Source organism: Thrips palmi, unplaced genomic scaffold (assembly GCF_012932325.1).
Source record: "Thrips palmi isolate BJ-2018 unplaced genomic scaffold, TpBJ-2018v1 HiC_scaffold_18, whole genome shotgun sequence".
Taxonomy (NCBI): domain Eukaryota; kingdom Metazoa; phylum Arthropoda; class Insecta; order Thysanoptera; family Thripidae; genus Thrips; species Thrips palmi.
Window position 1 is genome coordinate 8,367,495 of NW_023144627.1, and position 13,563 is coordinate 8,381,057.

At 59.0% G+C, this 13,563-nt stretch overlaps 2 protein-coding genes across 2 annotated transcripts; both read left to right on the forward strand.

The window, feature by feature from the left end:
* The first annotated feature begins 3,464 nt into the window (after positions 1 to 3,464).
* LOC117644453 (homeotic protein empty spiracles-like) lies at positions 3,465 to 5,505 on the forward strand. The gene is made up of 3 exons (XM_034383956.1): positions 3,465 to 3,748; positions 4,391 to 4,569; positions 4,726 to 5,505. The coding sequence occupies exons 1-3, from the start codon at positions 3,565 to 3,567 to the stop codon at positions 4,927 to 4,929; spliced, it is 567 nt and encodes a 188-aa protein (XP_034239847.1). The 5' UTR covers positions 3,465 to 3,564; the 3' UTR covers positions 4,930 to 5,505.
* Positions 5,506 to 6,773: 1,268 nt separating this feature from the next.
* Positions 6,774 to 9,587, forward strand: LOC117644512. Its single transcript, XM_034384038.1, has 6 exons — positions 6,774 to 6,916; positions 7,028 to 7,257; positions 7,321 to 7,513; positions 7,806 to 8,038; positions 8,346 to 8,547; positions 8,909 to 9,587. Exons 1-6 carry the CDS (start codon positions 6,811 to 6,813, stop codon positions 9,115 to 9,117), a joined length of 1,173 nt encoding a protein of 390 aa, XP_034239929.1. The 5' UTR covers positions 6,774 to 6,810; the 3' UTR covers positions 9,118 to 9,587.
* Positions 9,588 to 13,563: the final 3,976 nt, after the last annotated feature.

Genomic DNA, 13,563 nt, shown 5'->3' on the forward strand with positions numbered 1-13,563 from the left:
TTTGGTGCCCCACTTGACTACACCTCCTGAGTCAACGAAGTTTTGGTGCCCCATTTGACGATACTTCCTGCGTCAACGACGTTATGGTGCCCCATTTGACGATACTCCTCGAGCCATCAACGTTTTGGTGCCCCATTTGACGACACTCAGATGATTGTCGAGTCAGCTTGGAGCCCCACTTGACGCTGGATGAACCGCCGTTGCTCCATTTGACGGTGGATGATCGAGGGGACGACCCGCTCTTTTCGGCTCCACTCTCTCGCTGAATGCTCTTTATTGGGTCGCGGGCTCCAACGGCGTGGGAAATGGCCGCGTGTCGCCCTGCGAATAGCTGCGAATAGCACGGACTGCAAATAACGCAGCGCTAAATTGGCCGTGGCCGCGCGCACCGCTTTAAGGGCGTACGGGTGGCAAAATTTTTTTTTCGGCATTTGATAGTGTTGGGTGTGTTTTCTAATCCTGCCGAGCGGTTTTCCTCTGTGACGCTTAGTTTAGGCGTAACGATGCCTACAAGTTCGAAAATTGTGCGTTTTTCGCCATTTTCGGACCCAGGTTCCAGGAGAACCAATGGGAGGAGCATAGTAAAATTGCGCATGCTTGTAGAAGACAACCACAGGTATGATGTAAAGAAATTTCGCGGTGATCGGGTTCAAGGGAAGACTCCTGGAACGCCTTGAAAATGGACAGTTTTGTGAAGTGCGCAGCGACTAAACTACAAGAGTGAGGAGGTTGAAAAACCTTTACCTCACAGCCAGGACTTTCCTCTATTGATTGCAAAAAGTTCCAAGTCGCTGGAACAAACGGTTCAACCAGAACCTGGGTCCGAAAATCAAGTAAATTTGCAGTCGCTTCAACAGAAGAGAGAGACAAGCGATGTCTTGTCTTTCTCGCGCCGAGTTGTTTCCGAAGCAGCCCCCGCTGCAGGTAGCCGGCCGGGGAACAAAGCGAGCCCCAGACCCTTGCCGCCGCGCGCCGTCTGGGACCGGACTGCAGCCAGTGCGGAGCCATCTCCAACTTTTGCAAAACGGGAGGTCAAAGCTTCGGTCAAAATTGTCGCAGGACTATTTTTCAAAGTACCATTCGAACCGCGATTTTGCGAGAAAACCATTTCTGTCCGATTAGACGCTGAAAAACGGGCCGTTCAAAAAATTTATGTCTGGGGTTGAGGGGCAATAAATCCTCCTGTCACCATCCTCACTTCGGTGCGACGAGCCGCCGGCAGGGAATGAGGCCCTCGACACAATAGACAAGGGGCGACTACCTGGCCTAGTCCAGAGAGTCAAATTTCTAACGCGTCGCTTGACATGTTTGCAACGATGACCAATGCACGCGGGACAAAATTCTGGATCTATTCATGCAAAATTTGAATTCGAGCGATCATTTTGACGAAGCAGGACAAACTGCATTTCACACCTACACTGAAATGTGAACCGTTTCGTGACAAGCATTTTGGTAGCGTTGTCAAAAATTGTCATTTTACTATGAACACGGACTTAGAAAAATTCCAGCCGATTGGCCGGACAAGCAAAACTGCTCGGCTGCTCATCGGAGCCCAGCTCCGGAGGCGAGGTGCCGTTGCCCCTCCCCGGTCGGGGGGCAATAAAAGCTATTGTGCTAGTATTGGCGTGGCCCTGCCTGACCTGGCTGCAGTCTGGCGACGCCTGACGGGGCCAACGCTTATTCGGAAAAGCCTTCTTGAAATGGACCGCCACCCTTACGTCCTTAAACGGACTAATTTAGTGGTGCTCGTTTCGCGTGTGTGTGTGTGTGTGTGTGTGTGTGTGTGTGTGCGCGCGCGCGCGCGCGTGTGAGCGTGTGTTTGCACTCGTGTGTGTGAGTGTGCGTGCGTGCTTTATACGAGGCGTCCGAGTAATCGTTTCGTCAATGATGCCGAACAAGCGGGGATAGAGGCGCGCAATTTGCTACTTGACTTATTATTCGGCCGATTCCACAGCAGCAGCAGCAGTCCTGGTACAACACCGCGGGGAAAGTGGAACGAGTCTACAGTTCAGACTCCAGCTCTAGAGCGTCACTAATTTGATCAAGTGCAGATCGGAAGGGACGATGGTGGTTTGCATGTTTACACGCAAGCGAGAGTGAGAGAGAGAGAGAGAGAGAGAGAGAGAGAGAGAGAGAGAGAGAGGCCTCATTAACACGTAGTGACAGGGCCGGAGGGGCGCAACAGCTTCGACGCGCGTGCCGAGTCGAGCGAAACCGAGCAGCACCCAGCCGAGCCGAACCGAGCCGAGCCGAGCCGAGCCGAGCCGCAGGCCCCATTCAAGCCCAATCTAAACGCTGTATTGGTCTTGGCGACGCGATCGAGGCGTCGAGAGCTCCATAATGTGTTGTGTGCCGAGTCGAGAGAAACTAGAGAGAGCGGTGGGGAGAGGGAGAGAGAGAGAGAGAGAGAGAGAGAGAGAGAGAGAGAGAGAGAGAGAGAGAGCTGGAACGAGAAGTGTCGGGCAGCAGCATGCAGATGCAGCCAGGCATCGTTTACCAGCTCACCACCAGTAAATCAAAGAACAAACAACATAATTCAAGTGCATAATGGCACCATATTGTTAGCCCGAACAAAACGGTCGGGCTGGTTGTAACATCCCGACACCCCTCGGTGGTGGGGTGCTCCCCCTCCCTGCCCCTCCCCCGGAGAGGCCCCGCCCCTGCCACGCGGCGGCCGCCCAACCCGCGGCGGACAGGGCAGGGCGCGGTGGGGCAGGCCAGGGCAGGGCGCGCTCCATGCCGGGCAGGGGCGCGGTGGTTGGCCGCCGCTGCCCCCACCAGTGCCCCCACCACCCCCAGGACCGCGACGGAGGCTGCGAGTGGGGGCCGCGGAACCGGTCCCTCGCTCCGCTTCGCCTCGGCCGAGTGCCTCCGCCACTCCGCTCGCCAGTCGAGAGCTGGCGTCCGAGTCGAGCGGTCCTAGTGCAGCCGAGCGCCGCGCGCGAGTGTTTGTGTTTGTGTGTGTGTGTGTGTGTGTGTGTGTGTCCAGTGAGCGTGTGGAAGTGATATGTGCAGCTGATTCGTATCATGATGCCTCTCGCTCCGGAAAGGAACACGATGTGCGTCCCCGCCAAGCCCAAGGCTGACTTCAGCATCGACTTCATCGTCGGCAACAACAACAACAACAACAAGACGGCCTCCAACAACAACAACACCATCTCGCGGTCGGAGGTCCGGAGGTCCGCGACATCGCCGCTGAGCGCGCGGCAGGCCACGCCGCCGCACCCGTACGGCCGGGCCTCGTCGCCGCGGTCGCCCCCCGTGTCCAGCTCGGGGCTGGGCTCGCCCGAGGCCACGTCCGTGGACGAGGACGACGACCTGCACATCCGGGCGCGCCTGTTCGGCCTGCAGGGCCTCCAGGGCCTCCAGCAGGCCGCCAGCCTGCCCGGCGCCGGCGCCCTGCACCCGGGGCTGCTGCACCACCCCATGGGGCTGCCGGGCCTGGGGCCGGGCCTGCCCCGCGACGCGCCCACCAGCCCCACCACGACGGGCACCCCCAGCCCGCCGCACAGCCCGCCCCTCCAGCAACCCTTCCTGCTGCGGGGCCTGTACCGCCCCGAGCCCATGATGCACATGCCGCCCCACCTGCTGCACCACCAGCAGGGTCTGCAGCACGGCCTGCAGCACGGCCTGCACCACCCCATCCACCACCCCGCCATGCCCGGCCCGCCCAAGGAGTCCTACCCGCTGTACCCGTGGCTGCTGTCGCGCCACGGACGCATCTTCCCGCACCACCGCTTCCCCGGAGGTTGGTACCGAAACCCTTTCGTTTGAGAACAAGCCGCAGTGGGCCAGAAGACCGGTGGAGGCGGGACTCGAACCGAACGTGTGACCCCACCAATGGATTGCTCTCTGTACGAGGAATCCATTGGTGGGGTCACACGCTCGGCTAGGTCCCGTTTAGCGACTCTGGAGCTCAAAACGCGTCTGGAGTTTCAGCCGCCTCCACCGGTCCTCTGGCCCACTGTGCGCCCGCGTACGTACTTACGGCGTACCCGGAAACGGTTCGCGGTGCGCCGCGGTGCGCGTTGTTGCTGCGATCTAGACAAGTTAAGCGGACAAAACACGCTCGTTAAGGTCGCTATTATCCGTCCTTATCCAACATCGCGGCAGGCGCCTGGTTGTTAGCCAACCGTGTCGGTGCGAGTGAGGCGACCGCTGTAACGCGCCGCGGAAACGCGTTTAAGCGCCGCCTCATTTTCATAATTTTTAATCAGGCAGTGTAGTGGCCAGGGCTAGCAATTTAGCCCTGTCCCGCTTGTGTTTATTGCCCGATAGGCGGGTCGGGGCCTCGCTACTTTGTGCTCCCTCTTAACACTCTGATAGCGCACTACACTGATTCCCCTTTATTGACTGATAAGACGTCGCTCACACTTGTTTGGTTTTACAGTGGCGGGACCCGACTTCGCCGGCTTTCTGCTGCACCCGTTCCGAAAGCCGAAGCGCATCCGCACGGCGTTCAGCCCCAGCCAGCTGCTCAAGCTGGAGCACGCCTTCGAGAACAACCACTACGTCGTCGGCGCGGAGCGGAAGCAGGTGGCGCAGGCCCTGGGGCTGTCCGAGACGCAGGTAAGCAAGGTCCAAGACGCGTGCAGAGCTCCAGAGTCGCTAAATGGGACTCGAACCGAACGAGGAAGCCATTGGTGGGGTCACACGTTCGGTTGCGACACTGGGGACACTCCTACAGTGCAGCAGCACGACTCTAACGCTGTCCTCCCCTCGCAGGTGAAGGTGTGGTTCCAGAACAGACGCACCAAGCACAAGCGCACGGAGCAGGAGGAGGAGGCCAAGCAGAGAGGCCCCGCCAAGCAGGACAGCTCGTCGTCCTCGTCCTCCTCGTCGTCGGCGACCTGGAAGGAGGACTCGGCGCAGCGGCCCGTGGACCTCAGCGGCCAGGACGACAGCAGCGAGGTGGAGTCCGAGTCGTGAACGAGACCCGGGTCCTCAAGCTCATCCAAAGAAGACAAGTCCTGTGTTGCCGATCTTGCCCACCCCGCCGATCTCCGAAGAGGATAGTTCTATTCCTGTGCCATCGCGCGCGACAAAGACTGTGATCTAGCGTAGTGAAGAAGATTGTTGTTATTTATAAGTGGCTCGAATCGAGTTGGAGGTAAAGTCTGTTTAGTACAAAGCACCGGGAAGGTGCAACCAAGCGCAAGTATAGCAAAACTGAGGGACGAATCGAGGCGACTTTGTATCATAGTGGTGGAGAATTACTGTGCAATGTCTCCCGAGGAGACGTCTAGTGTACATAATGAAATTGCCCTGTAAATTGTGTGACTGTGTAGTCCGTTACACAGACTTGATTATTTCCTTTGGTCTCGAAAGCCATCACTAAGATATTAAATTTGGCTGCGTATTGCCTTGCATGGCAAACCATTATTCATTTTATCTTTTTTTTCTCTTGTCCTTCGTTTACTGTCGCGTTTTAAGAGTTGTTACCAATTATTGAAGATGTCTATTTATGAGTGTGTTCTCTCAAAATAATAAATGATTTAGTACGAAGCAAAGACGTCCTACTTTCACGCCCGGAGCCCCGCGAAACGGACACCTCACGTAAAGAGAAAGCTAAGTGAGTCAATCTCACCGGGTCGGCAACCCACTCTGCAAATCTGTCAGTTGGGTTGCCTACCCTGCAGGCAAGGGACCCTTAGAGTCCTAAAGGCCCTAAAGGGGAGATCCGCGAACTTGAAAAATGTTCTGATTTTGCTTCTCATACTCGAAGAAAGTGCTATGCGTAATTCCTCATAGTTTGTTGTGATGTTGTGTCGTCTGCTGGGGCCTCGTGAAGCCTACAGCCCTGGTAGCACTTCGAACAAGTCCTATAAACCTCCTCAGCTCTCTATAATAGTTGATTGAAGACCCCTTCAATATCGCATGTCGACAGTTTAGACGTTTCGAGGCTCATCACGGAATTTTAGAAACCTACGCCGGAAGCGGAAACGCACGGCGGACATTTTGTTCGTCACCGACGCTTTGTTTTGATGTTGTGTCGTCTGCTTGAGGCATCTTGAGATCAAGGGACTTGACGGCGCTTGGAACAGGCCTAAAAAGCTCCTCATTTCTCTAAAATAGTCAACTGAACAGTTATTGAACGTCAGATGCAAACTGTTTAGACGTTTTCAGGCTCTGCCAGACGAATCTTAAAAACGCAAGCCGGAAGCGGAAGCGCATGGCGGACATTTTGGTCGTCAGTATGAGCACCAAAATCGGTCAGAAGTCAAGACGCGGTTCGCGGATCTCCCCTTTAGGGCCTTTAGGACTCTAGGGACCCTGCACAGTGGGCAACAAGACCTGTGGAGGCGGACTAAACTCTGGACGCGTTTTAAGACTCAGCGTCGCTAACTGGTACTCGAACCGAACGTGAGACCCCGCCAATGGATTCCTCGTTCGGAGAGCAGTCCATTGATGGTGTCACTCGTTCGGTTCGAGTCCCATTTAGCGACTCTGAAGCTCAAATCGCGTCTAGAGTTTTGGCCGCCCCCACCGGTCTTCTGAATCCGCCTGGGTGGTAGGCAGCCCATCGCACGGAGAGCGCCTGGCGCCGCGTGGGTAGGCAACCCCCCCGGCAGGCCTGCCACGAAGGTGGCCTCGCAGCTTTACCATTGCCATTACGGGCTAGCACTCGAGCGCAGCCGGCAAATTGAGCCTTCCCCGCACAGCAACGCATTCGCGCCATCATTCCATCGTTACACTTGACGGTTTATCTCGGATGGACTGAGGATGCGCGTCTCGAGTGGCATCAGGAGGGGTACTAAATCAGTGGTCAGCTTTCGAGCTGCCTCACTTTGGCAGAGCGCGGCCCGCGAGATGGCGCCCAAGACCGACATCGGCGTGCTGGCCTGCCTGGCCCTGGTGCTCGTGGCCTCCTTGAAGACGGCCGCAGAGGCGGCCGACGTCACCACCGTAGGCCCAGGTCAGTCGCAACAACGCCAAAAATGATGTGGAAAAAGGCTTTTATCGCGGGGTAGTTGAACCGCGGTCCTTAGGGTCAGAAATCGACGCCTTAACGATCTCGCCTACGCAGACGTGGTGGTCCCCGGCGGGCTGCCGATGCGCGTGGGCGACACCCGGCGCGTCCAGGTGCACGTGGACTACATCGCGGGCCCGGTGCTCATCGGGCTGTGCGGCGAGGCGAGCTGCAGCACTGTGAAGGTGGCCGGCTACAAGAAGGGCGTCATGAGCTTCTCCACCTGGAGGGTCTTCGTCAACACGGTCGCCCCGTGGGCCCAGGACGACTCCGAGGAGGTTACACCGGTGCGTATTTCTCTGGCGACTTCAGTCAATTCGCTTCGGGTGTAACGACGTTCCTCCTCGCAGCAAGCGGGGCCCTTCATGCTGTTCACCAAGAACGAGACCATGGTCTTCGAGGTGTCTCTCCGCGCGGCCGACGGCGTCCTGGCGGTGTCCGTGGAGGGGCAGGCGGCCGTGACCGCCACCATCGCGCCGCAGCCCGGCGAGACGGAGCTCAAAGTGCTGTCGCAGGCCGGCTCGGCCGTGCTGCTCGGAGAAGGCAAGGTTCAGCGCGCGGAGTATCACCGGGGCACCGCAAGACCGGTGGAGGCGGCCGAAAGTCTAGACGCGTTTTCAGCTCCAGGGTCACTAAACGGGACTCGAACCGAACGTGTGACCCCACCAATGGATTGCTCTTCGAACGAGGAATCCATTGGTGGGGTCACACGTTCGGTTCGAGTCCTGTTTAGCGACTCTGGAGCTCAAAACGCGTCTGGAGTTTTGACCGCCTCTGCCGGTCTTCTGGCCCACTGAGCGCCGGCAGGCTCGTGAATACCCCCTGCCTCCCGCAGGCTCCGCGGTCCCGGGCCAGGTGACCGACGGGCACGCCATGGCGGTCGGCGACCAGCTGGCCGTGCACTTCTGCGCCACGGGGCCGGGCATGGCCACGGTGGGGCTGTGCGGCGCCAAGAGCTGCTCCTACGTGGCCGTGTACGGCCTGGACCAGGACGGCCGGCTGCGGTACGGCACGGCGGTGTCCCTGCTGCGCAACCAGCTCACCGGCCTCAGCGAGTGGATCGAACAGGTAGGCCAAGACTGTCACACCGCACAGTGGCCCAGAGGTCCGGTGGAGGCGGACAAAACTCTCGACGCATTTTGAGCTGCAGGGTCGCTAAATGGGGCTCGAACCGAACGTGTGGCCCCACCAATGGATTCCTCGTTCGGAGAGCAATCCATTGGTGGGGTCACACGTTCGGTTCGAGTGCCACTCAGCTACTCTGGAGCTCAAAACGCGCTCGGGATTTTAACCGCCTCCACCGGTCTTCTGGCCTACTGTGCAAAAGTCACTAAAGACGGCTGCTTCCGTTCGTTCACCTTCCCCCTTCCCGCAGCCCGAGTGGACCAACTCGTCGTTCGTGGCGGGCGAGCAGCGCGTGTTCGTGGTGTCGCGGTGCTCCGAGGCGGAGATGCAGTTCTGGCTGGACGGCGCCAAGGCTGACGAGGCCGGCGCGGTGGTGAGCGTGCCGCTGGACAAGGAGCGCGCCGTGCTCAAGGTGCTCGGCCAGGCCGGCAACGTCGTCCTACGCGCCACAGGTGCGTCGATACCCCGCGGCGCACAGTCGCCCGGCACGGGGTAGAGCCGCTGCCGAGTCCCTCGCTCGCCCGCGACGCACAGTGGGCCAGAAGACCGGTAGAGGCGGCCGAAACTCCAGACGCATTTTGAGCTCCAGAGTCGCTAAATGGGGCTCGAACCGAACGTGTGACCCCACCAATGGGTTGCTCTCCGAACGAGGAATCCATTGGTGGGGTCACATGTTCGTTTCGAGTCCCATTTAGCGACTCTGCAGCTTAAAACGCGTCTTGAGTTTTGGCCGCCTCCACCTCTTCTGGCTCACTGTGCGGCGCACCAGTGTCGAAAGGGTTGCCATCTCGGAAAGTTGGTTCGTTTTCCCAGGTGCAAAGCCGTTCTACTGTCCCGAGCCGGCCACACCCGCCACCGAGAGGCCCACGTCGACGGCGGCCACCGCGCCGCCGACCACGCCGGCAACGAGGTCCCCGTCGTCGTCCACTCCCAAGACCAGCGGCGGAGCGTCAGCCTTCTTCAAGTCGCCTCTCCTCGCGTTACTGACCGCTGCGCTTGTACTTTTAGCCTCAGTGCTTTAGTGTCATTCATTCATTCATTCATTCATTCATTCATTCATTCATTCATTCATTCATTCATTCATTCATTCATTCATTCATTCATTCATTCATTCATTCATGAGGCGGCGACAGGGCAGCCCCCACGGCTAGGGTGTCGAAGGTGTTGCCTACGGCCCCGGCGTTCCACGCTGCAGGTCCGAGAGACCTCGCGATCCTGCACGCCAGCGCCCTCTACGCGCGACGCCGCCAAGCCGAGCGCCGGCAGCACGCCCTGGCGGCGGCGGCGGGAAGCTCGGAGCGCGGCGCAGCAGCCTTCCGCGAGGCTAGGGCCTCCAGCCGCCTCGTATGAAAAACCGCGCTCCACTGGACCTCCTCCTGGACGAAGCAAAGTTCCCGCACGCACACGAAAAAGAAATGGATGCCGTGCTGCGGACCATGATTTCTTACGCGTGTAATAAAATGGCAAAATGTTGGCTAACACGATACGGAAAGTTGATTCGTTTTGTCCTCGCAGTTTCGGGACGCCCGGCCTGGCCAGCTTTCAGTGCCACGACGCATCACTGTGGAGGTAAAGTGCGTGAGAGAGAACAACAGGTGATGACGGCGGGGAAGACGGTTCGTGTGGCAGTTTGTGGGACCTCGTCAGGAAACGCGCCACAGGGCGACAAAAAAAAATGATTAAAGGAGTAGCGTGTTTTCATGACCCCTGGAGCGAAAGTCAGGCAGTGGAAGCCAGTGATGACACTGTGATACAATGACACCCGAAGCGGCGCATCCACGTAACTTTCCTTCTTTGACTTTTCTGGTCTCCGTTCTTGCCCTCCTGCGGTAGGTGTGAGAGAGAGAGAGAGAGAGAGAGAGAGAGAGAGAGAGAGAGAGAGAGAGAGAGAGAGAGAGAGAGAGAGAGAGAGAGAGAGAGAAAGAAAGAGAGAGAGAGAGAGAGAGAGACAGACAGACAGAGGCAGAGAGAGACAGAGCGACGAAAACGACTCACGGAATCAGTCCGCGCAGCGCAGCTTCGTCCAGAGGCGACTACTTGTGCTGCAGTCAGCTGGCTGGGCACCGGCGTGGCGCGGCGGGGCGGGGCAGGCGCTGGACGCAGGTTCGATCCCGGCCGCCGGCGCCGCGCCGCTCGGCCCCGCTCGGCGCACCTACGGATCGGGCAGGTTGTTGTTGTGGGTCCGGCTGGCTTCGGCTGCCGTGCTGCAGTGGAGGAGAGCGGGCTGCGCAGGGCTGCGCCGCGGCGGGCGATTCCGGGCAGTGCTCTCGTCGCTCTGTCTCTCTCGCTCGCAGCGCCTCGCGGGGGAGGGGGAGAGAGACAGTGTGGGGACGCGGCACAGTGCAGAGGCAGCCCAGCCGCGCGGTGCGGTGCGAGGGACGTACCCGCGATGCGAGAACCCAAGGACCCGGCATGTTGTTGTTGGCGTGCGAGAAAGGGGCAAGGAAAGGGGCAGGGAGTGTCTTGCCTTGCAGCCCCCCCCTTCCCCCTTCACCAGCCGCCCGGTCCACCCCGCCCCGCCCCGCCCCCCGAAGCCACTGCCAGCCAGCCGGGCCGGCGAGAGGCGCGGCGTCGGCGGTCTCTCTCAGTCTGTGCCGCGCGGCCGTCGCTGCAACCCGCTCGGCCCGTCGTCACACGGGCAGCGCCGCGCCGCTAGCCTCGCCTCGCCTCGCCTCGCCTCGCCTAGCCTCGCGCGCGGAGGTCCTCAACCCCGAAACCGCGGCCGGGCCGCACGGGCCGCCAAACGGAAGGGCTTCCAGTGTAGGACAGTGAGCTCCCCAGCTGGATACGCAAGTGCAGTGACAACCCTGGCGGTTTGATTTGGATGCGCTGAGCGGCGCGGACAGGCAGCAGCAGGATCTCTGGTGAGTGAGAGAGACAGACGGTGACCCGGCACCAGTGTGCCACGCCGTGTCACGCCGTGTCACGCCGTGTCACGCCGTGTCACCACGGGCGGAGCGGCCGACACTCCTAGGGCTTCTGTCTCTTTCCCGCTAACAGGTTTGTCATCCGAAGCGCCTTGGCAGTGCTGTGCCGTGGGAGGGGTGGCTCGCAGGGGTGAAGGACGTGCAAAGCCCGCCTGTTGCCTAGCTGTCGCTACACTGTGGAGTCGTCTTTCTCACTCTCGAGGCGTAGCGGTTTGGTGCGAGAGAGACAGAGCGACGAAAACAACCCTCGGGACTGGGCCACGGACTCGGGGGCCTCGACGTAGACGTGCAGCACCCATCTCCCTGGGAGTCCCTCCCCCGCAATTTGGTGCTCCTTCCGCGCGGAGGCGGCAGCGCCGTGTGGCAGCGCGGCAGATAATGTCATCATGGAGCTCATCACACTGCAAGGTGAAACCTGAGCACGGTGCTTTGGCAGTGGCGTGCCCTCGCGCTCTTTCTCTAGCAGTGCAGGCGCTGCGTGACGAATCTCTCATACTGGCTGTTTACCGTTGTTTGGGCACAACCTGAGCCCTCCTCTCTGTCTCTCTGTCTCTCTCTCTCTGTCTCTCTCTCTCTCTCTCTCTCTCTCTCTCTCTCTCTCTCTCTCTCTCTCTCTCTCTCTCTCTCTCTCTTTCCCTCCCTCCCCTTTACGATCTCCAATAACTTGCCCGCCCCTGCAGTAAAGTCCTGAGCCCTGGGACCGCGGTCTCAGCACGTTGCGAAGACTGCGTCATTGATAAGAAGTACCAACAGGTGTGAGTGTGTGTGTGTGTGTGTGTGTGTGAGTGTGTGTGTGTGTGGAGGGCGTAACTGAGTATGGCTTGCAACTTTCTAATGGATTGTGCCGGATACATGACCCCATCCTCCCCGCGGCAGGCCGGCAGGCCGGCAGGCTGGTTGGCGGGCAGGATTCACTCGGTGTGGGTGGGTCACATAGGTGAAAGGACAGAAAGTGAAAGGTAGTGCAAATGCAATACGCCCGGTGCATGGCGATGGAGTGCTTGGTGACGGCTGCGCTGTAAAGGCAAAACGTGCCCTCGGCATCCTGATCCACGGTGGGCCAGAAGACCGGCGGAGGCGGGCAAAACTCTGGGCGCGTTTTGAGCTCCAGAGTCGCTAAATGGGACTCGAACCGAACGTGTGACCCCACCAATGGATTGCTCTCCGAACGAGGAATCCATTGATGGGGTCGCACGCTCTGTTCGAGCCCCATGCAGCGATAGTCAGCCTGCTGTGGAGAAAGGGGATGACTGCCAATAAGGAAACAGCTTCGCGAGGACATCCTGCTAACCATTCCAGAGGCCCCGAATCCGTGGCAGCGTTGGGCAAAATAATGTCTCTTTCTGGAAAGTGGTCAATTTCTTTGGCCAAAGCTCTGACCTTTGGACCGCGGTGCTTCGCGGTGGTCTCTGTCCCCAAGGGGACCTTTTCGTGTCTCTGTCCGTCCGTCTGTCCGTCCGTGACGCGTCCGCGCGACGTCGAAAGGGAGCAGTCGTGAGTCGACATTTCTCATCTGATACGTATTGAGAGGCCAAGGAGAGACAAGTTGCTCATTATGACGGACAGACAGACAGACAGACAGACAGACAGACAGACAGACAGACAGACAGACTGCACAAAGAAAGGGAAAGATGGCATTGCTTGAAAGACGCCAAAGGCGGCAGGGAGATAGACGTTAGGCAAAGCCAGCCAGGACTGCGGGCAGACCAAGGCGCGCCGAGCCGAGCTGAGCCGCGCAAACCGGCTCCGGAGTTCGTTAACCGTTTCGCTAGAAGGCGGAGGGAGAAGCGGCTCTGGGTGCCGTTCGAGGCGTCGCTGTGACGAGGACACTTGGCCTAGAGGACCAGCTGGACATCAGCTGATCACTTTGCGAGTAACGGCGACGCCCTGCTGCAGCAGCCCACTTTATCCAGCCTTAATTACCCCAACATCGCACAGTGGGCCAGAAGACCGGCGGAGGTGGCCAGAATCCCGGAGCTCCAGAGTCTGTCAATGGGACTCGAACCGAACCTGTGACCCCACCAATGGATTCCTCGTTCGGAGAGCAATCCATTGGTGGGGTCACATGTTCGGTTTTTTCACATTTAGCGACCCTGGAGCTCAAAACGCGTCTAGAGTTTCGGCCGCTCCACCGGTCCTCTGGCCCACTGTGCAGCACTGCAGCCCACTTCATCCAGCCTTAATTACCCCGGTGTTACATCGCCGAAAAAAATTGGCACACGTAGAGATGATCTATAGCTCGTTTTCCTAATAGAGAGGCCTGGGCCACTCCCTTAGGCAGAGCATTTTTTTGCACGGCTGCCTGTCCGCCTTAATGAACTCTGCGAGCACGTCGATGGAAGATAAAGCAGTGCGTCACCCTGTCGGCCTGTCGCCTTGGCCGCGGCCACTAAGCCTCCCACTTCCTTCCTCTCACCTGCTCTTGACCCCAGCTGTGCCAACTCGCTGTAGACGCGTTTTGAGCTCCAGAGTCGCTAAATGGGACTCGCGTGTGACCCCACCAATGGATTGCTCTCCGAACGAGGAATCCATTGGTGGGGT